The 23,669-nt window shown below is 36.7% G+C and overlaps 1 protein-coding gene across 1 annotated transcript in view; it reads left to right on the plus strand.

Moving 5' to 3' along the window:
• CCDC138 (coiled-coil domain containing 138) overlaps nt 1-14,479 on the plus strand; it is a 40,759-nt gene extending 26,280 nt beyond the window's left edge. Inside the window, exons 14-16 of the mRNA XM_052774039.1 lie at nt 12,298-12,436; nt 13,555-13,718; nt 13,962-14,479. Of these exons, the coding sequence (XP_052629999.1) occupies nt 12,298-12,436; nt 13,555-13,718; nt 13,962-13,972 (314 nt within the window). The 3' untranslated portion in view covers nt 13,973-14,479. The remainder of the gene's footprint in view (nt 1-12,297; nt 12,437-13,554; nt 13,719-13,961) is intronic.
• The last annotated feature ends 9,190 nt before the right edge of the window (nt 14,480-23,669 follow it).

Here is a 23,669-nt window from a genome sequence, read left to right on the forward strand (position 1 = left end):
TAATGAAACTCTTTGCTCATTGATAATTTGGAGCTCCTCTGTGTTTTCAGTGAGCTTATGCATTCCAGTCTGAAGGAAGAAGCAGATGTCAGTTTTTTGCACTGCACAGCTTGGTTGTGTGAAGTACAAAGGAAAAAGCATAGGTTACTACACCAAAGACCCCTACATGACTTCTAGTGACAGACTTTCTTTCAGGAAACCTCACTTGGAATCCCCAGGTCTAATGAGAGCAAGAAGGTGTGAGCAGTGAATATTACAGATAGTTTCAGTGAATAACCTTCTCTGATAGTATTGTCACAGAAAGTAGATATAGTTTCTTGATAAACTCTGAATGAGCTCCGTGATGGATTTCCACTCTTGCATTACTTTTCCCATCCATGCCTTCATGACAAGGTACTGTGGAAGCGATATCTGAATGTGTACTTAGATGACAGAATAGTGGAAAATGTAACCATAGAAATCAGGGATTAGGCATTTCATTCCTACTCCAAAGACAAAAGGGGAGTAGCAGCTTATTTTGACCCCCTTTGTGTCAACAGGTCTATCCATTTGCATTCTTAGTGGTAAAACCATTTTTCATAATTTCCTCATTAGAGCCATAAGATTGGGTTATCAGCCTTCAAGGTGCTCTTTTTGGTTTATCTCTTAGTATTACTTCAGATTCCAGGTTGGAACATTTTTGGTCACTACTAGGATCAGGGTTTACTCTTTAATCTTTTTGATTCCAAATTAGTGAAAGCTTACCATATTCCACAGGAATGATGCCAGTCTAGTAGATCTCTTAAACCAGCTGCAAGCTCATTTAAAACTATTAAAAAAAAAAAAAAAAAAAAAGCTTGAGGTCCACAGCTTCATGAAAAATTTGTCTGAGTTGACATGTATTCTGTACAAGAGTGGGCAATAGCAGTGTACCTGTCCAGCTAGGCCATAGAAACACAGTGGTCTTAACACAACAGGAATTCTGTGAAAAAAATTATTAAGAATTTTGGTACCCTTAGGAAGCTTATTTGTGTACATTTCTTGAAACTTAGTTGCATCATCATACCATACAAAACTCCAGAGCCCACCTTGTAGTATGCAATACAGTCACGTTATTTCTTGGAAGTATTCAAGTTATGCGTGTTTATCAAATTGGGATCTCAAATCACATACATGTCACCAGACTACATTATGTTTTAGGTATCAGAACTTGGATAGTATTCCAGCTGCACTGCCATTTCCCAGACATCAGTGAGTTTTCATGCCATTGTATAATTCTGAAGTATGCTGCCAGCCAAAAATCATCTCACCATTTTGTCCCAGTCATTAATGTTTTTGGAACTGTAACAGTATGTCACAGATACAGAATATATCTACATATGCCAATCTTGTTTGCCTCACCTCTTTTACAAAAATGTTGAAGCCTAAAGAGGAGGGTAAAATGTTATACTGATTACTGTTCTTTTAATATACAAAAACATTCCTAGTGGGAGCAAAGGCTGACTGACTTTTAAATGTCAGGGGTGAAAAAAGTTGAGGTTAGTTTTGGCCAGCTCCTTAGGGCCTAAGTGAGAGGAGCTGCTAGAGGTGTTATGCAGTAGTTTCAGAGAGTTTTCTTTGTGTCACAAGAACTTCAGTTTCAGCTTACTCTCATGCTGTAATAGTCTTTTTTTTTTTTTTTTCTTTCCCCATCTTCCAGTAATTCTGTGGATTCTGTTCACTACTTTTACTGTTGCTACATTTGAGGAAAGAAACTTTGCAGCTGAGTGAGTCCTTACCTAACAGTTTGCTTTCTGTTAGCAAATACTTGCTTCATTTAACCTACTCCAGAAACTTAATAAGTAGCTGAAATTAAGTTGTAGGTAATTGTTAGGATAAAAAATGTAATTTTAAATAATTTATGTTCTATTTCATGTCGTTTGTGTGCTGGAGTGATTCTTTTCCTTTGGATGAGCTCAGTGGCCTAAACTGAAGTCTAGGTGGTTTAGTCTGCTATCTTCAGTGGAAGTAATAGATTGCTTCTAAATTCCACAGTTGGGAGAGTTAACAGCTTGTTATGAACCTGACAGTAGAAAATCAACTCAACAAAGATATTTTATCCCTTTTCTCTTACTACATTTTGCTAATATTTTTGTCTAAAAATGTCCGTAACGGTGCATAAATTGGTATATTTCAGCCTGTTAATTCTTCTATTTTAAATGTGCTTTCCAATAGCTGATACATGTGAACACAGCACGGAAGTAGCAGTTTAGCTATATTTGCACTGTAGCTATCTCATCAGTGCTGGTTTTGTTTCATGGTCAGATGGGATGAGTGCCAGTTCAGGTTTATTGTTTTCAATCTTTTATTTCGCTCTCCATATCCATTACCAGGATTTCAATCCATGTTTGTTTTCTGGAGAATGTCCATCTTTCCTTTGCTGCAAAGATTGACTGATAAAAGCAGAATCATGGGACCAAGTCCTGCAGTCTTTTTTTAATGGTGGTGTTATTTTGCTTGAATCTGGGGCTTCAGATGAGTGGTATAAAATTCAGCTTGATCCTTCTTTTGGTCTTTGAAACTAATGAGTGGTCTATAGAGACATCCTTCTCGCTTCCCATTGAGTAAAAGGGGAAGAGATATATTTTTGCTCATTTGACAGGGATGAAAGATTTCAGTACCAAGGCTTTTGAAGGTTTCCTTACCTTAGTTAAGGAAAGCAGGCTACCAAGACATGATGTTTGGTTTTTAGTCCCATCTGTAAGCTATGAACCTGTCTGAAGATAGAAGTAAGAACAAAACCTTCTCTGATGGTATTGTCACAGAAAGTAGATTTAGTTTCTTGATAAACTCTGAATGTGCTCGCTGATAGATTTCCACAAATGCAGCGCTCTGGCTGCCTTTGAAATTTTGGGAGCAAATGGTATTAACTGCTAAACACTGATATGTTTCAGGTTAGGTGAATGGCTTATAATGTATTTATTGCTTAACAAAGCTCTTACCATTTCCCATTTAAATTACTATTAAAATTAATGTTTAATAGTTAAAGTAATAGTTACTTTTAATCATCCCAGTTGTTATAGTATGACACCAGTAGCTTCCAGGGCATCTTCATAACCCAAAGTTCTCTCCCTAAGACTACAATTTTCTTTTCTCAACAGATCTTGTTTCTAGGACAGTAGTTGCAACACACTGTTCAGGAGAATTCCTGGATGCCAGACGTGAAACATTTTCCAGAAACAATCTAGTAATAAGTAGCATGACCTCAGCATGAAAATTTGTTCTGTGGGTGTTGAAGAACATCACACCATTAGTATTAAACCACCCTCTAGTTGAAAACGTGTCATATGCAATTTTGTTGAATACTGTTGTTCCTGTCTTCTCACGCAGCTTACTGTGGTTTTTTTACCTGTGAAGCAGTTAAAAGAGTTTGAAGGGATGTAGTGAGTTTATAGTGGCCTATCAAAAATACCATTGTTGAACTGTAGTCTGATTCATGCTTCGAGATTTGCTATTAGCAGAGAGCTGCCTGCCTCAGTTTCACCCTTGCACTTTTACACAAAGACAGCATGTCTTCAATTCCTCCTGCAGTGATAGCTGACTTCTGTCATGTAGATTAGTAGGTTCCCCTTTCCCAACCTTATGTTCATTCAAGGAAATCAAAACTTACTTGCACATTAGACATTACAAAGCACTGGCCTTTGCTTTAAATAAAGCTTACTTTTACTTTGTCGTCAAGCTTACTTCTGTTTTACAGAGAGAATATTTTGCATTAGTGTGTGCTTATTCACAAATTGAGATGAGTCCATATTGAAAAAAAAAATCTCTAAATTACTCTCTTATGATTACTGTAAGTTAAGGTGCATTCTGGTAGGGCTTAAGTATGATTTCTTAACCATGTTAACATCACTTAAGATTTTTAGTAACTGCAAAAGTGAGCTGTATTTACACTGAACATTCACTGAACCTTACTTCTAATTTTTTTTGTAAGAAGATAATTACGGTCATGGATAACCAAGTCTGTGTCCAGATTTACTCATCTCATAGGGAAGTTAATCAAGCCAGTGGAGATAAAAAGATCTTCTCCATAGTAAGAAGTTGTGATTATTTACTTGTAAACTGAATCTTTTTATGTGTACTGCCTATATGGACACTCCCTCTCTTCCTTCGAGTTGGAATGCTTCCATAACTAATGCTAGGTATTCCACAATTCACAGTGTTACACAGGTACTTCTAAAAAGTTGATGGTCAGAATCTGACAAAGAAACCCAAACCCCGCTCCTATATTTTTTTCTTGAGTCTTAGCATTTTGAGACTTTAAAGACTACAAGCAGTGAAGGTATGGAGTAAAAAATGCCTGTATGCTTAAACAGATTAAGATTTAACTGTATTTTTCAGCATATTATCTTTACTGGTAGCTTTGCAGGATTGAAATTTTTCAAATGAGCTTATTCTGCAGTACCGAAAGGGTAAAAATGTCAAGTCTGTGAATACCATACTAAGGTAGGATTCCCCCTCACCTGTGTGAAAGGCAGATGTGAAATTATCCTGAGGAGCTCTGTTTGAAGCTATAGCGAAAGCAGTGATTTACAGCTTATGTGGGATAAACATTGAAATACAAAACATTTAAAAGGAAATCCTTCCTCTATTATCCTGTCTTACCTTTGTAATTTTTTTGTTCATTCTTCTGAAAACAGTGAATAATTATGTTGCATTAATAGATGTTTTAGTTTAATATTTTAACCACAGATAAATATCTCTAACTCTGTTAAATGCAGCCTATGATAATGTTAGGACCAACCTGTATACTTGCTGAAAGCAAGCAGGTACGCCAAAAGTTTGCACACATTTTTGTTAATTAATTGCAAGCTTAGTTTGAATACTTTGATTTTGATGAAATACATGTTTACAGGTTTTAAAAATGAATGCAGTAAATGAAATAATGTCATTTGATTTCTACTGAAGTAATAGTATCCTTCTCTCTAACAAGAAAAAATGTTTCTTGTCATCATTTCTTTCTTGTTCTAGTAACAGTTGCGTAATGCTTAGCCATTCTGAATTTTGGACCCTTGTCTTGTCCACTCCAAAGTAAGAAATAAAAGGGACCATTAAATATAAACTTAAGTAGAGCCGAGTATCCACTTTGTAAGGAAAGCTTCACTGTTTATTCAGGGTAATACTGTACTTCGTAAGCAGCATACCATTTTGAAGGTAGATGTGAATGCTAACTGTTTAAAAGTATTTGATGTAAAAAGGAGTTGTTTATATCGGTACTTGGATATACACATGCCTTTTCAAGTCAATTTAACTTATGAAATCTTTGAGACAGTAAAGTTTATTCAAGTAGGATCTTGTTTGCTCATATTTACTAAACTTGCATTTTTTTATAAACAGTTTACAGTTTTATAGCTTTCTGTAAAATGGTTTAATTTAAAACAAAGTATGATTTAATTGGGAAAAAATGGGGTTTAATACACATTTTTTTAATTTTGTATTTGACTAGCAGAGCTACTGTACTTATTAGGCAACTTTTCTCTGTAACTTTCAAGGCAAATTTAGACCAATGTCATAATTGAAATAATTTCCTAAAGAAAGGCTCTTTTTGGAAGTAGACAGTACAATTTGTGCAGTTTGAGTAATATCTATGCATTGTCAGAGTTCAGACTTTTTTTACCTGCTGACTTTCAATCTGACATTACAGAATTACAGGTCATGCCAGGTTACGTTTATTTATGTAAAGTCTTCCTTATTTGAGTTTGTCACTGTGTTTGAAACATTGTGCTTAGTTCTGAGCTGGTTATTACAGGAGTGGAGATAGGGTAGCGGGGGGAAACAAGGCAGGCGAGCTCTGACAGAAAAAGTGTTGGAGCAAAGCTCCTTTAGGTGTTCACTGTAAGAGAGAGTTGTGATTCCTTCAGTAATTCTGGTAGTTCATTAGGCTTTCTCTGGTTTCTTGAACAAAGTAACACATAACAGTGCATAGTTTCAATTCATAATGCTATCTAGGTTATTTGTAAAATGGTGTTTTTCTCTCTCAGGCCTCATCAGAATCAGTCTTTAATGGTTAGACCATGTTGGTTGCTCAGAGACATACTGAGTTCAATCAGCACACCAAAAGTTTTCATCCTCTGATGCTTCTCATCAGTGATTTTCCAGGAAAAATGTTTGTTATTTCTTAGCGTATTGTCTTTACTCTTCTGCTATTGTAGCAAGTAAGATAATTCTGGTTTTCATGTATTTTATACCTGTTGCCTTCTAAATGGGCAGTTCCAGCATGGAATTTCATTAGACTACTCCTGTTTTCATGCCACAGTCATTAATTAATACACTCAATAAGCACAATTGCAAAAATCAGTATTTAAAACTAAAGTTCACTTTTCAAGGTAAAATGTTTTGCTTTGCTTTTAGCCAATTACTTACACTACACACCTTCCAGTCCTACAAACCTCCATCTTCTCCAATGTAATATCATGTTGCTTTCTCAAATGGTATTGAACTCTAGCCGAGTTATAACTGCTGTAGCATTTATTTACCAAACAAAACTATCTGACTGCTCTGACACAACATACCCATAGTTCCTATACACATACCTATAGATAAACCTATAGTACACTTTATTTCATTTTTTGTCTCCTTTAGTTCCTGAAAATATCTTTAGAGTCTTACTGAAGGGTGCATGTGTTCAGATTGCCTTTTTTTGTCCAAATCCAACATATGTATATTGCATTGGCTGTTCTCTCTTCACAAAGTGCTGCTTCCTGACTTGTTAGCAACAATTGTTTAACTCTTGTCATAAATTTGAGGCAACGTTTCTTTCAGAATCCTGAAGTCTGTTTTGGTGTCCCTGACTAAAGGACTCTTTGGGAATTACGAGTTTGGGGGACTTTTTTTTGTCCCTGTTATCAAGATAGAGCGCTCTCCTGAAAACCAGCATATTAGCCAAAGTGTGCACCCAAAAGACTAAAATACTATTAGCTTCTATCCCATCTTTCTTGTGCTGACCACAGATGACCTCACTACCTCTTTTTTGTTCTATTTTTCCTTAAATGCCTGGGAGAACTTTTTTTTTCTTAATGAGGTCTGACTTAACTTGACTTTTCATACTATCCTTTTTATTATAAAGATAGTTTCTGACCTCCAAGGCATAGCTTTCTTTTCTGATCTTTTTTGTTTTCCTTGTAGGCTTCTTTTCATTCCAAGCATCTCTTGTGACATAAGTATTTGTGCTAATTTTTTAACCTTTTCTATTACAATTTTTTTGTGTGGGTGTAACCTCCAGCTGCCATTTGAGAAAGACATTGGTCCCCCATACGTCCTGTCTCATGTCTGCATGAATGTCTTGCACATCCTAGGAAACTGAAGAGCAATTCAGATCATACTGAGGCCAGCACATATTGGGTGACCAGCTGAAATTGCCACTTGGGCTCTCTTAACTTGGCGTCACCCATGTGGGCATCTACACTTGTGGTGCCTTATGCTGACTGGAACCTCACCCTACCTCCACTGTGCTTTAACCACTGGCACGCAACAGTCCTGGCTCCTGATTACAAGAGAAAAAGTTAAATTCAGCAAATGGTTCAAATCTTACAGGTGACTGTATTATAGACAATTGGTTATTAGCAACGTGTAAGTGATATTACTGTTTTCTTTTAAGTGTTTCTGCTGTGGTGCATCGTTAACTTTTGTGTTAGTTAACTTTTCCACGCTACTAGACAGTGCTGTGCCACTCACTTGCATCGCTGTCACATGTTCTTCATTCTCCTGGCAGATCCTCGTGCAATTACAAATGAGGCAAAACTGTAATCGTTAATTTGTTAAAACATGAACTTGAAGTTGACATTCCTGACAGTCTTCATTTTCTGAGGTGGCATAGCTTTAGGTATAAAACAGAATTTTCTGGATAACTATAGCTGGTGAGATTTTATACTGTGAGTGACTGATTACTTTGAGGGTAAATTTCAGATGAATTCTGTCAACAGTGATAAATTGCTCATTGTTCATTGCAGTCTACCAATCAAGTTAAGCTAATGCAACTACAACGTGCTGCAATTTTTTAAGGGTACCAGTGGAGGCTTTTGCAGATTATTTTAAATTGTGCCAAAGTCCTGTCAGGATGGATTCCAATTTAGTTTTTCTAAAATAGTTAATAAAAACAAAATCTGTGCAGATCTAAACCGCCAAAATATTTAAAAATGTGAAGCTTATATTCTTTTAGTTCATCAGCTAGACATGCATTTAAATTATGTGCTTGTTTTGTACATTTTCTGATTACTTAGAATGTATTCTGCAAAAGCTTCTCTGAAGTGAATATATAAGCAGTGTACAGAAAGTCCATTTAAACGTGTGCCTTTATCAGTTTACTTTCACATAATTGAACTTTGCGAACTTTTAGAAATTATTTCCACTTTGGCTTTTCTGTTTTATAGTAAAAATCCTTCTGTCTTCAAAGTAATGCCTATCTTTCATGTTGGTTTGTAAACTTCACAGTCAAAACATTCTTACAGCATACATATTTATGTGTTTGTATATATATATATTTTTTTTTTTTTAAATGAAATATTTTTAAGGAACCAGTAAGAGCAAGGTAGCAAAGAAATGTCCAGGTCAGCTGAATATGGTATTTGTTAATCCTTGCAGAAAAGGAATGTAAAGCATTTTATGGCTATTTAAGGATATTTATAGGAATAAATTGTAGGTCCGCCCTCTTCATCCCAGCAGTCTTATTACCTTCAGATCTCTCATGAATCAGAGCCCCACTGAGTCAGAAGTCATGTTAAATGAGAAGTTTCTAAAGCCATTTGTTGTTTTAACAGGCAACAGACAGAAGAAAAACCTTTCTTCTCAATTTACTTCTTGAATGTCAGTGTTCTCACACATTTATTTATGCTTTTCTCTTACCTTTCTGATAAACATCTTTGGTAAGTAAGAGATACTGTTTCAAGTTTTTGTCATTAAAACAGACTTCATCAGTGGTGCAGCGCAGATCGATAGGACCGTTTGTTTCTTGGGAATAGGCAGTCATTTGTAGGAAGAAATTGTAGAAGAATTTTTGTAAAGTTGTAGTTCTATAGAATTTCTATAAAGTTATGATAACATAATTTGTAATCCTAGATTTTTCTTGCTTTAGAGAAGGTTATCTCTTATTGCTATCTGTATAGAAATTTTTACTTCAAACACTCTTAAGTGATAGAAGTATTTTGATATGAAGTACTCTTAAGATGGTAGGATTGTGTTCATTGGGCTTTGCTTATTTGCTCTTTCTGTTTGTAGTTTTGTCGCCTCTTCTCATGGATTTTAACAAGTAAGGCTCACTAGGGCATGATACCATCATATTAGAAATGAATTCTGGGTTAATTATTTTTCCAAATTTAAGACACTGCTGTATGTACTTAATAACTTCAAAGTTCTGTCACAGAGAGCAGTGGCTCAATAAAGAGCACTGAATCTTGAGTGTATGTCAGTCATGTATCACTAAATTTAGCACATACAGTGAACCCATCAAAGGAGTTTCTGCTTGCAGTAATTGACAGATAGCCCAGAGTTTTTGATGTCACAATTTCTGAAAAATAATACCTTCTGCAGTGAAAGTAGAGAAATATTAAATATTAAAAGTAATATGCCCTGAGTAACTATATCCTGGGGACTGTGTTTGTACACGCCAAGGGCAGAATGCAGTGACTTCTGTTGTTGGATTCCTGACAAATTTGTTCAGCTCTGTTACCTATTGAGTTGTACATTAGAATAATCCCCCATTCCCAAGTTAAATTTTCCTTAGAGAATACATTCCCTGCCCCCTCCCCCTTTTTTGTGTGTGTGTGAAATCAGCATTCTACTTGTCCCTTGTGATATTTGATAAAGAGGCATTTTCAGGTCAGTTCAAACATATGTGGCAAATGGTTTCTTTGTATTTATCTGTTTTATTTATAGAAGTATTTATGCTCATGTATAAAATATATTTCTTCAGCGTGAACCTTATTTTTCATCTTAAGGAAGCTGTGCCCTTTTCTTTGTTCCTTTTAGGAATGCTCCTGTAACTTCCAATCTTCAATTCATTTGCTTTTAATGTATTGTGGTATCTGCAGGTTTATAGAAATGCAGTTGTAGTTCATTATTCCAGTATCCATGATGTTTTTCTTGTCTTAGAAGCTGCCAGTGGTACTTAATACCACTTCAGTTATAGCATTCTATCCTTAGTTGAAGACTGTAAGCTAAAATAAAGTGAGAAATAGTATCTTTACTGAGAGGGAATTAAAAAAATATGTACTTACCATTTTTTCAGTATGTTTTTTACTGATTACTGCTTACATTTCTACTCTACTTTTCATTCTGGTTTTATATTTATTACTGTTACAACTTTTAGATGACAAATTGTAACTGGAAAGAGTACTAAAAGTGAAAAGACAGTATGCATAAAACCATAGGTGGATTGAACATGGTAGAAAGAATGCAAGAAACATGGAAGTAGAAGTAAACAGAAAAATAAATTAATTTATAACCATTTATTGCCTTGATAATGTATGTCTCTCAGAATAATTATTGTTTTGTGTTGCTTTGGGTAAAGAACAGAGGACACTTCAGCTGTGCAAACCACAAAACATCTGCCTGCCTTTTCCAAACTTCATAGTACATCAGTTGTCATCTTGCTTTTTATTGCTGTAAGGTTGGCCCCTTGCTACCAAAGTCTATTATTCTGCATCTGTATAGTTTCCATCCACACATTCCATTATGTATTTTGTGGATTCTGCCTGCTGAATCCAGCATTTTAAGTCAGTTCTGCCAAAAAGCACCTCCACTGAAAAGGGAGGAAAGATTACATGTAGCCATAGCTTCTCTGGTCTGTGCTAAAGGCATTTGATGTTGCTTGGTCTCTTCACCTGACAGTGTAAACCGGCAAAGGCCCACAAATCTTACTGACTTCACTGTATAGTACAATGCGTGATAAGATGTACTCAGCATTGCGGGGGCGGCACTGGGTCATTTGTTGGTGTAGCCAAATGACATGCCATTGTTTTGCAAAAAATACAGGTTTTGAAAGATCTTCTTCCTAACAGTAAGGTCTAGAAATTACTGGGTCCTTGTTGAATATTCAGCATAAATGCCCACCTCTGAGAAAATTAGTTGTTTATGCTCTCAGGCTGATTTTAATTGCCAAGTTGATATATTTTTTTTTTAAGCCCTATTCCAAAAAGTTTTCTGTAGCATTTCTTCTGATTTTGTATCAGTAAGCCTCCTGAAATAAATTAAAACCTTGAATTCCCTCCAAGGCTACTTGTTATATTTAATAAGTTGTATGTCCTTGGACAAGGAAAGGGAAAATTTTGACCAAAAGATACATCCAGTCCTCTTTGTACTGATAAAAGCATCTTGACATCCTATTTATAAATTACAGTATTAAGCGTATGTGCAAAGAATTTTTTTAATGTCTGTTTATTGGTTTATGCTGTAATTTGCATATTGCAGTTTCTTATTAAGTATGAAAAACTAGGTATTTTTAACATTATGTAAACGTTAAAACATTCCCTTCACATCTGTATTCTTCTAATGCAAATGCCCTATGCTATATGAAAGACTATTCATTTTAACAAAAACAAATCATTGTTACTTATTTTCTTTATGTTTTTGCTATAAATTAATCTGTAATATTAGAACCAAGAATGAGATAACAAGGGAAAAGATTTAACCTTTTTCTGAAGTGATTAGATTTTGGGGAACAGGGTAGAAGGAAATGTTATATAATGGGACTTAAAAACTCATCCACTATTTTAAGGGAGTTTTGTTGGTATTTAAGTGTTCTTATCCAGCTCTTACTTTTACCTTTGAATTATTATGTTGCCTGTCTTGAAAGAGTACAGTGACAGTATTTTGATAATGAAAGGCTGTCAGGTATCACATTAGCTTCTACATGTACTGTCCCTGTCCATGTGATTTGCAGCAGCTTGAAATATTTCCTTGTGAGTCTCTTTGCACAGCTTAATGTTCCCCTCACATGATCAAAAGGAAAGAACCATGATAAACGAGCATTGAATAAACATGTTCAAGATAAGAATTTTTATTTGAGTTTAAAATCGTTCTGTTTCCTGTTTTCCTTTGTTCTCAAGGGAATAGGCCTTGTTTTAATACAAGGCTCGGTAATGTCAGAGCTCTTACAAACTTGCATTTTTTCAGTTCCTAGTTTTACCTGAGTTTCGCATCACATGCTCAGCGTAAACTGAATTATTTCATTGTTCTAGTAGTTGCACAACATGAGGCATTTAAAGCCCTCTAAAGGTATCAATAGCTGTTTTACTTTTTCCTGCACCGAGTTCTGTGATACAGTTTTTTAATTGTTTTCTTTTACAGATTCCTTACAGCCTTTCCTGGAAGCCTGCAGTAACGAATCCTTCTTCCGTGCTTGTTCTATATTGCTTCGAAGTTCTAAGCTAGATGTTCAGATTTTGGAAAAGCTCTGTGTTATACTGCAAAAACTCTCCAGAATAAAGTAATGCTTTATTGCCATTATTCTGTTAGTTAGTATTAGATCAGCAAACTTGAGGACCTTTATCCTTTTCCTTTTTCAAAAACTCATCTGTTTTGCTGTTTATTTGCTCCACCATAGACAATGCTGGACTTTCTCTGTTAGCAGTTAAATTGAAACTGTTTGTGGCACAGATGTGTAAGACAAGACTCTCAATTCGAGTATAAGTCTAGTTCAATTTACGGAGTACAAACTAAAAAAACCCAACAACCTAGCCTAAAGAGGGAATACTCCTTATGTGTGCAGATGACAAGAATGCTTAGAAGAGAACCCTTCTTTTCTTTCCCTCAGCCTTCAGTTTTATTCGTGTACCTGGTGGTAATCTCCTTTGAAAATTTAGCCTCATCTGTGACTTGCGTTCAAGTTTCACCAGTTTTTGTTTCCTTCGAAGACAAAATTTAAAGTCTTGAGCCATTTAAGCCCTTTGGGGAATGTTAATCTTTATAAAATGTGTTCCCATTGCTTACTGGTTATTAGTTTATTGTAAAAAAGGTCTTCATCATATCAGTAGTAATGTGCTGCTGAGCTCCATTGGTGCACTACTTAATGGGATTGTTTCATTTATAAAAGCAGGTATCTAAACTGAGCTATTTTTTACATTAGACTTAAAGCTGTTGACAAAACTCAGGTTTTCATTTGAATTTATTAGGAACAAAATTGAACTCTAGGGGAAAAAAAATGTTTTCCTGTAAAGTAATCTAACATAAATTGAAAATATACTAAAAGTAAAATTTACTCAGAAATCCTAATTATTTAAAATTTTTTATTTATTCTTTCTGGAATCTTATTTCACATGAGTGAAACCCTGTTAAAGCCTTTCCTTGAGCTTTCATTATACTGCATGTAAATACCACTTACTCAAGTGAAATGATCATTTTTGGTGATTTTTTCCAAGATTTTTCTCACCATGCGTTGATAACCTTCTGCTTAGAGACATTATATGCAACGTAGAAGAATTATATGAAACTCCCAGTATAATACACATTTTTCTTCATTAAAAAAATCATGTTCTGTAGAATCTTTAGTGTTTAGATGAAACCTTTCAATTTTAAATTGACAATTTTATGTAAAATCTTTTGCAGAAGCAATAAGAAGATGTTTGAATTGTTTACTCTTCACCAAATGATCCAAGAACTGCATAGGACTACAAATCCAGATCATGCTTTCCTCTGTATAAACCTCAATTCAATTCTGTTGAATTTGGGATTGTCAAGGAGTACCTCTCTTACCTCGAGTCTAAGCACAAGTCAGTAGCGCTATCTTTCAATCTAATTATTGTTCTGTATCATTTATACCAACTGTGTATGTTACTTGAAATTTGGATTTTTTTTTTTTTTTACTGTTTTATATAAATAAATTAAGCAGGACCTCAGTACTGTATAAGTTACTCTGTATCATGTGGAATCTCATTGATAATTCCCTCCTTCATAAAAAGGAAAATGAAAAATTGCATAATGTGCTAAATGGCTTTCTTCAATACTTATTAAAGAAGGGAAATAATGTTGCTGTTCTGAATGACTCATGCAATCTAAGGAATTGGATCCCTTGAGTAAGCAGATCAGAAATACCAACCTTTCCTTACAGGTATGAATCTTAGTTACCTTTGACTCTTCAGAGAGTTTTACAAATTCATTTATTTATTTTATGGTTGATAAGTATCAGACAGGTATCTTACCAAATTATCTTTTGAGATAATTACAACTGTAATGATTAAAACCAGATTTTGATTTAACATAACTAGATGTGTTGAATGAGAAATTTTGTTGTTTTTATTTCAAAATGTCTTAGGGTTGTTTGATCTTTTCCTGTATTTATGTAACATTTAGTATTTTATCCTGCTTTCTATGAATTTCTTTTGTAACTTTGGGTTGTAATATCTCTGCAAATGTGAAAAACTCCATTTCTTAAAATGCCTGGCAATAGTAATCCCTAATGTAAAATTATTATATTTTATTCTTTCTGCTATATTTTGTATTAATTTGCAATACAATCTTCATAGTACCCGCATTTCTGAGTGTGATGAATGCATTTTTTTTTCTGCCACAGTTCAGTGTTCAGAAGTTCCTACACATAGGAAATAGGATCCTTTTTAAAAATTCAACTTAGTCTTCCATTTCTGATTTCTGATTTGTACTGTAATTACTGAAAATCTTTAATTGTAAAATTGAAACTGCAGTTAAAATTTAAAGATCTGCTGTATGTTAGTCTTTGACTAATGCTGGCAGTCAGTATAAAACTTCAGAGGGGTTTACTTCTCATTTTCATACATTTTTTTTCTTGGTTTCCCTTTGTATTTTTTGCCAGAAGTCTTTGAAGTTGAATTCTAACTGCAAATATTTTTCTAGCAATTTTTCTTACGCTTCTGACAAGCTTTCCTATGAAAGGAGTCCGCCAGATTTGGCATATCCAGAAGTATGTCCAGAAGAGACAGCAAGCAATGTGTACTTTTGGGGCAGGAAACCAATTCTAGGTAACTTTTAAATAACACTAATCATAGCTAAAAGCTTTTGCTGACAATGGATTATGTTTTGGAATAAGTATTTCATCAGTAGTTTCGGTTTTCTGTCAGATTTACCAGCAGTGCAAAAGCTTTGCATATACCTTTGGCTGGAGACAAAATCCTCTTATTTAGGAAGTGTGTTCCCAGTCCTTATGTGCTTCTCCATCTGCTTAGTCATTAAAAATACCAGAAAATTAATAATGAAAAAAAGCTATGGAAAGTTGTTAGGTTTCCTATATCCACAGGAATGTTGATTGTGCTCTTGGCTTTCAGCCTTCATCACTGTTGTTTCTTAATCTATTAATCTTCCTTGTGGTACCCATTTAACACAATGTGTTCATCTAATAATGGCAAAGGTAATGCGGTAAAAGAGGTGCATAGAGTATGGCGTAGCTTTTACTATTGGTCCCTTGTGTTTTATATGCAGTAGTGTTTACAGTCTGAAAAGATGAATCACTGTTAATTTCAAGTTTTTATGATCTAGAATGTTTCTGTTAAAATGCAAAAAAAGAGGGGGTTTTAATTTGTTAAATATTTATGCAATTAAATTGATGATCAGCTAAGGATGAGACTAATGATTTTGATCTTAAGTAAATTTTAACTGAGCTGTGAAGAAAAATACAAGTTCTTGATTTCACATTCATATTACAGTAAACATAAGACGTATCAGAAATAAAGAAATAAGTGATTTATGCAAATGAATATGAAGTGTCTTGCGAAGGATAGATACTTCTATAAATAAAAAAGCTATAGTAAAGTTCCAAAATGTGCATGTGATTTTTGACTTGGTAATCATTCTTAGGTGAAAAATGAAAGTCATAAATACGCTCTAGTAGAGTCATATGGAGGCTAGACTTGCAATGGTAGAAGTGAATTTTTTTGAAGCTAGTTGTTGACGGACAACTTATAGTAGTTCCCTAGTACATTGTCATAAAACTTTTCAGTGAAGATTTTTAAAGTATATAAACCATGCCATGTTTTTTCCCAAATTTATTACTAATCAGTCCTCTTAATGGAGAAGTATTTATGAAGCCTTCTATTATCTAGAAAGCTAAAACAATGATGAATTTGGAATTGGTTTTGTTTGCCATCGGATTTTCAGTTTGCATTGGATTGCATCTTTAAATGAGTGGTTTTATGGGACATGTGGACTATAAGTACAAGTGAAAAGATTGTCTTAAAACAATATGATTTCAGGATCAGAGACTTTGAGGAAAGTAAGATGTCAGTCTACCAAAAATGGATCTAAAATGATGGGAAATCATAAACTGAAATGGAGATTTTAGATCTATTCTGTTTCAATTTGTAATTGATTATCTAGAGTAACTAAGCTAACTAATAATGGTGTCTACGTTAGAAGCATAGATAACCTAGCTTGCCTTTGTTATTAACAAGCAGAAGTAGGTACTAGGATAAATATTGTACCAAAATCACAGTTATTTCTATATTTCTGCTTCTAAATATTTGGTATATCAAATTGTGTACACACCTGCTTGTTGCACTGTCTCGAACATCAGTCTTGTGGGCCAGTCCACCCCAGTTGTCCACACCAGTCCATGTTGTGGCCTTGTTCAAACATGCCCATCCTGTTAATCATTCCCTTGAGTGACCTTGGCAGTCTCTGTGGGGAAGGGGAACAGAGGAAGTTGGTTGCATTCCCTGCTGTCTTTTGTGGATTTGGTTTGGTTTGGGAAGGATAGATTTCTATCAAGTTGGCTATGCTTTGGGCATCTCTTTATATAGTTTTGCCTTCTCGGATGAAACCTAGAATTTCCTGGGGTTTTTCTGCTTTTGTAGCATCTGGGTACTGTAATATGAGTATGAATTTCAACTACTTTATCCTTCTCTCAGAAGACCGTTTACAACAAGACATATGAAAAAGTTAGCTGTAACTCTAGCTATTTCCCACAGTTGCCGATTCCCTAAGGAAACATGGTTTATGTGATCACTGTCTATCTGCGTTCCTGAAAAGGGTTGCGCTGTTTTGAATATGCCAGCCACCTCTGGCCAGATTTGGCAGCAGGCAAGAGAATATTAATTTTCAACCATTTTTTGGAGAGAATTTGAGGAGAAGAGAGAGACCTTATGAATACTTGCACTTAAAAGAAAGTCAGGGGCTCTTCACACTTTCTGGGAGCAACCAGCTGATCAGTCAGAACATGTAGCTTCAAACTAGCTATAGTCTGCCACGTCTTGCTTGTGTGTAGGTCTCCAGAAGCTATCAGCTAAAAGGAAGTTTCTGGTAGTCACAACCTGTCACTTTAAAGGAACATGAAGAATTGACCCACAGTTTTATGTTGCTGGTTTTTGGAACAGCTGTGAGAGTCCTTATTGGGAAAGTCAACAAGAATATTGCAACTGCTCATTTCATCCCAGAAAAGGCTATGAAACTTGAAGAGAAATAATTTTTTTTTTTTTTTAAAACCCATCTATTGTCCAATTGTAATCGCCCTTGCTGTTTATCAAATGCTTCCTATAGATAAATGGGCAGGACAATGTTTCAGACCTGATCTACAAAGTCTAGATTTCACAAATCTGTGAGAAAGATCATTCCCTGGACAGGGAACAGTTGTTTTTGCAGACGCTTGGCAGATCTAAATAAAGTAGGCTAACGTTACCCAGCCTGCGCAGTTGTGCTCTTTTTCTTCATATTGCTGACTTTCACCAGCTGATAAAAGGTCTGTCTCTTAAAGTGGGTTTTCACAGTTATCTTACAGTTCTCCTGACCATGACTGGCTTGCATCTTTTCTAATGTTATATAAATGAATTTAATATATTATGGGGAAAAATTTCTTGTAGCAGATAAATTAACCTGGAAGGTGAAAGTACGCTGAAGGCAACATATTTTTGAAGAACTTCTATTCACAATCAGCATCAATGTTTAAAATATATGATTTAACTTACCAGACCAGATTTAAAAGGAACTGTAAGTAGAGCTCATAATTCAGACCTATGACACTGGATCCTTTAATTATATACTGAATTTTTCACCTAAAACTTTAATGGCTTCAGGGATTGATGGTCTGATAGAAAGCATTTATCTTCAGGATAACATATTTAAATGTAGTCCAGAAAGTCTGAAAATTTGATCTATGAAACAATTTGGTAATCTTCCACTTTCCAAATGGTTAGAGGAACTGCAGTGGCAAAGCAGTGACCCCTTGTGTGCCTCTTAATGATCTAATGCTCACATGTTTTTAAAACTTACAAAAATTAATATTGCTGTGCAGTGTTGTGATCCTGCCTTTGACATCCCCCTGAGAAACGCTGTGATGGGCAAAGGCATCTTTATGTGTTGTACTGACTCTTGTAGTGTGCTGTGTCAAAACCACCACTATCCATCATCAAAAATAGATGTGTTTTGGGCTGATGAAGGCCTTTAATGCTGTCTTCTGACCATGGTTAGGAGTGTTCCTGTTTATTAGACTTCTGTTTTTTACCTAATTTTGAAAGCAAGTGTCTTGTATATTTATGACTACGTGATCACTACTGGAAGAGATAACTTTGAACAAAACCACATACTGTTTACCTGCTTGTAGCTACTTTTTTCAAGTGAATGGTCCCAAGTCGAAATTTAACAAGACATAACTCACAAGACATTCTGATCTCAAAAGTCACACAGAGAATTACCTGAGCAAAAGAGATCTGAGAAGCTATATATATATATATATAATTTCAAAAACAATTCTCTCTGTGCCCATTACTCAAGGATATTTAGACTGGTCCCAAGGAATATTTCCCTGAATATACCCCCGATCAGTGCAACTTAATGGTAAGTAACTGCCCTGGTAGATGTACACAAGCTAGGTCTGCAAACTCAGTGGCCAGGATACTGCTAACAACAGTAGCTATGAAAGCTCAGCATAGGATAACATTCCTATTAATAAGTTTAATTTCAGGTCATCTTCAGCTTCATAAAATGGCATCCTTGATGCAGTTGGTTATGGAGAAAAGAAATAAAAATAATCTATCCAGTTTACAGGAAGAAAAAGTATCGTGGTCGAGTTTCAAACAGGAGCATAATATTCCACCCACACATCAGCTTTTTGGAAAAGCAGTATGCCTTTGAAGAAGGTCGGAGATAACTAGTGTTGCCAGACTGGTTTTGTCCTTCAGAAGAAATAGTATTCCAGTATGTGGATTCAAGAGCTATTTATGTAAGAAATGCAAATAAACAGAATTTCTCTGTTCCACAGTCCTTCCCACAGTGTAGCAGTTTGATGTACTCCTGCTTTGTCCTCTTCCACATTCAAGTGTGACTATGATTTTTTTTTTTAACAGCAGCCTTGCACACCAAGGCCAAATTCCAGAAACAGACGCCTAACTCTGCTTTCTTCCTGTTTCAGCTGTCTTTCTACTAATCTGTCTTCAGTGTTACTTCCTCCTGATTTTTCGTTTACTTCTGTGTGGTGGATTAAATTGGAAACTCATTGTGTATTCCTGAGTTGCCTTGCGATACTAACTTGAATACTATTACAAACTTGTTTTTAAAGCAGCCTCAACTATAAAAAAATGAATTATCTTTTTTTTTTTTTAAAAGGTGATAGACAAATGAGATGCCTGTGTGTGACCTGTATAACAGCTAATCACTGACGTCTTCTGCAGCAGAGCGTGCAAAGGCTTCTTATCATTCTTCCATAAGTATTCAGATGGTCTGGTTTCACAGAACACTGGCAAAAGGGAATCAACATTTTTCTGTCCTTGAAGAGTGGCTGATAGTGATAAATTAATGCCTGAGGTAACAGGTGCTATGCAGTATAAATCATATCACAATAAATAATCAAAAGAGCTTATTTGGATGTGGGGGAAATAGAATATATATGCAATATTATGTGCCTAGAACTAGATATAGACCAAGGCAGTGCATTCATACCCTGTTTATATTAATATATTTACAGGAATATGCATTAGGAAGCCTATGCAATACATAATAAGGGCACGAGCTCTCTTTGCTTTTCATTATCACAGAGGGCTATAGAGGTTGCTTGCAGAAGAATGACTTCTGCATACAGGAGTCATTGTTTTACCTCTGGGTCATGAGTTTCACCTGCAGCAGTAAGGTTTTTTCTCTTAAATACACCCTCCTTATAACAAAGCAGGACTTCTAAACTGTATGAGGCTTTGAGTTCAATAGGGAGAAATTGAACTGGCATGCCTTTTCAGCTCATCCTCCAACCCATACTGCTGGGCATTTACGCACATTATCTTTTTGTTCATGGATAATGGATTGATGATCCCAAATTGTAGAATATGGAGGCAGTCAGCTGTTGTTGCTTTATGCTGCAAAGCAGAGACCCATCCTTTTCAGCCCACCTTACCTCTGTTGTTTCTTTTTATTAATGTCATCAGACCGGGACCATCAGGTATTAAAGACTATGTAGAGGGCAGTTCCTGACTGCAACCTAAGATCAGAGAGAATCTGCAAAGTCCAGCAAGTTTCTCTAAGGAAAACTGGGATGATTCTGGTCAGGCTAAGAAGCTGGGATTATGTGGGAAAGGTCTTGCAATGTAGTAAGTATTAATCTTGCCTGGAGGAACTTGCCACAAAGTCACCCAAAAGGCTAGTGGAGTTGGGACTAGGTTTATCTGTAGACACAGTTAAGTGCTTTCTCTAGCAGGGCCTGCTGATACAAAACAACAGAAAAAAGCCCTAATGCTATTTTTACAGTGTCCATGACATGGGCTGTAGAAGTCCTTGGGACAAAACCTTGAGTTGACCAGAGCTTTGTATGAAGCTCTTAAGTCTTTTATTTTACGTAAGCATTTCCAAGGACTTAAAGGCTCTTTTCAACTTGAAAGCTGCATTTTACCAGAGTATAAAGAAGAACAATTAGCTCTTAAGAGAAAAAAAAAGAAAAATGCACATCAAAAAGGAAATAACGGGTCTTGTCAATAATTTTCTCCCTGACCCACTCATTTCCGTAGGGGTTGGGTATTAATTTTAAGTCCAAGTCTACTAACTTTCTGTTTGCAGCGAATTCTGTGTCTCCCATCTAACTCCCAGAAACATTCATCTTTACATTACAACTATTTGAGGCCTTGTCCTGTACTTGCCCCTGCCCTTACCAGTGGTCTCCCATTCCCTGCTGTGCCGCAGTCTCTCTCACTTTGCCTCCCAGCCTTTCCCACGTTGCCTTCTTGAAGCCCCTCTTGCTGCTGGCATGCCCCTTTGCTCTGAAGGAAGGCACAATTTTTTCCTCTGCCCAGAGGAAAAGCCTGAGACAGTTTATGGCAATTAGGACAAGGTACAACAGTAGCCTTTCCACTCTGCTGTGAAAAGGCAGCCTTTTAAAGGAATATAATAGCGTACTATAACTGTGATTTTTTTTTTTTTCTTATCTTCTTTTATCGCTAGGACACACTTAGACTGCGTGGCATTTGCTGTGATGAATAAGACAACAAACTTCCAGGGATGATCAAAGTGATCTGTAGCTGTGTAAAGACATTTTATGGGTTAGTCAAGTAAAAATCACTGTACCTGAGCACATACGCTAATGTGAGTAAACATTTTGGGGTCAGGAAGGCCAATGCACGGCTGGAGCTGAACTTGGCAAGAGATGCAAAAAATAATAAGAAGGGCTTCTACAGGTATGTCAGCCAGAAAAGGAAGGTCAAAGAAAGTGTACCCCCCCGATGAACATGACTGGCAAACCGGTAAGAATGGACGAGCAGAAGGCTGAGGTACTCAACAACTTTTTGCCTCAGTCTTCACTGGCAACCTCTTTTCCCACACCTCTCAAGTGAATGGACCACAAGACAGGGACTGGGGGAGCAAAATCCTTCCCACTGTAAGAGAAGATGAGGTTCATGACCACCTGAGGAACCTGAACATACACAAGTCTATGGGACCTGACAAGATGCATCCCGGAGTCCTGAGGGAATTGGCTGATGTAGTTGCCAAGCCACTCTCAGTGATATTTGAAAAGTCATGGCAGTCAGGTGAAGTCCCTGGTGACTGGAAAAAGGGAAACATTGCACCCATTTTTAAAAAGGGTAGAAAGGAGGACCCTGGGAACTACCAACCTGTCAGCCTCACCTCTGTGCCTGGGAAGATCATGGAACAGATCCTCCTAGAAACTATGCTAAGACACGTGGAGGACAGAGAGGTGATTCGAGACAGCCAGCATGGCTGCACCAAGGGCAAGTCCTGCCTGACCAACCTACTGGCCTTCTATGATGGAGTGACTACATCAGTGGACAAGGGAGGAGCTATGGATGTTGTCTGTCTGGACTTCTGTAAGGCCTTTGACACAGTCCCCCACAACATCCTTCTCCCTAAATTGGAGAGATATGGATTTGATGGATGGACTGTTTGGTGGATGAGGAATTGGTTGGATGGTTGCATCCAGAGGGTAGTGGTCAATGGCTCAATGTCCAGATGGAGATCAGTGACAAGTGGTGTCCCTCAGGGGTCCATATTGGGACCAGTACTGTTTAATATCTTCATCAATGACATAGTGGGATCAAGTGCACCCTCAGCAAGTTTGCAGATGACACCAAGCCGAGTGGTGCGGTTGACGTGTCTGAGGGATGGGATGCCATCCAGAGGGACCTGGGTAAGCTCGAGAAGTGGGCCCATGTGAACCTCATGAGGTTCAGCAAGGCCAAGTGCAAGGGTCCTGCACGTGGGTCAGGGCAACCCCCAGCATGAATACAGCCCGATGGAGAAGGGCTTGGGGGTACCGGTGGATGAAAAGCTGGACATGAGCCAGCAATGTGCACTTGCAACCCAGAAGGCCAGTGGCATCTTGGGCTGCATCGCAAGCAGCGTGGCCAGCAGGTGGAGGGAGGGGATTCTGCCCCTCTGCTCCGCTCTGGTGAGACCCCACCTGCAGTACTACATCCAGCTCTGGGGTCCTCGGCACCGTTGGTTTGGTTTTTGTTTCTGTGTTTTGTTTCATTAGTTTGCACAATGGAAGGACGTGGGTATTTTCGCAGATCTCAGTTCGTGCTTTGTCAAGTTAAACCTAAGAAGCCAAAGTTTCTCCTTTGGGTGGCTGTGCATAAGCCTATTAAAGCAGAGGATGCTCAAGCCTTTCAGACAGCAACGTGTTTAGATGCAGCAATGCCTGTTGGGATCGTACTTCACACCATGTTAACTCCTGCACATATAGTGCAGGCAGTAAAAAGACAGTAAAGTGAAACTCAGAACATCAGTTACTCCCAACCATCTGGCAAACTCAAAGTTTTTGTTGCAGTTGCTGGAGGCTTTATCTCCTTTAATCGTTGGTGGAAAAAGAATGTATTCATCATGCTGAAACCAACAAATTAATCTGAATAAACAAAATCCCAACCTGTTTTTAAAGTAGGACGGTGTGTTTTTCCATTTAGAAAATGTTTGATCTGTGTGAAATAATACTCTGAAAGTCTTAGCTTAGTCACCAGCGTCTGAGGGAAATGCAAGTTGGTGCTGTTTTTTGTAGAAGCTAGCGGTTCTGCTGGCAGTCTCAGCAGTGCAGCCTAAGACTGGATGAACATAATTATCCTGTCATGCAGTGAAAGCTTCCAGTTAAGATCTCTGATAATGTGGTGTAGTACTGCTAATTTAGGAATGCAAAATGAAAACACATTAATGAGAGAGTCTTGCTACTGTGAGATTACTCACCAGTCTCACAGTCTGTACCAGCTCTCAGTACATATATAATAACTTACAGTTTCTCCAAGGAGTTGCTAGGAGTTTGGCATTTTCATAGTACC

This window comes from Harpia harpyja, chromosome 22 (assembly GCF_026419915.1).
Source record: "Harpia harpyja isolate bHarHar1 chromosome 22, bHarHar1 primary haplotype, whole genome shotgun sequence".
Lineage (NCBI taxonomy): Eukaryota > Metazoa > Chordata > Aves > Accipitriformes > Accipitridae > Harpia > Harpia harpyja.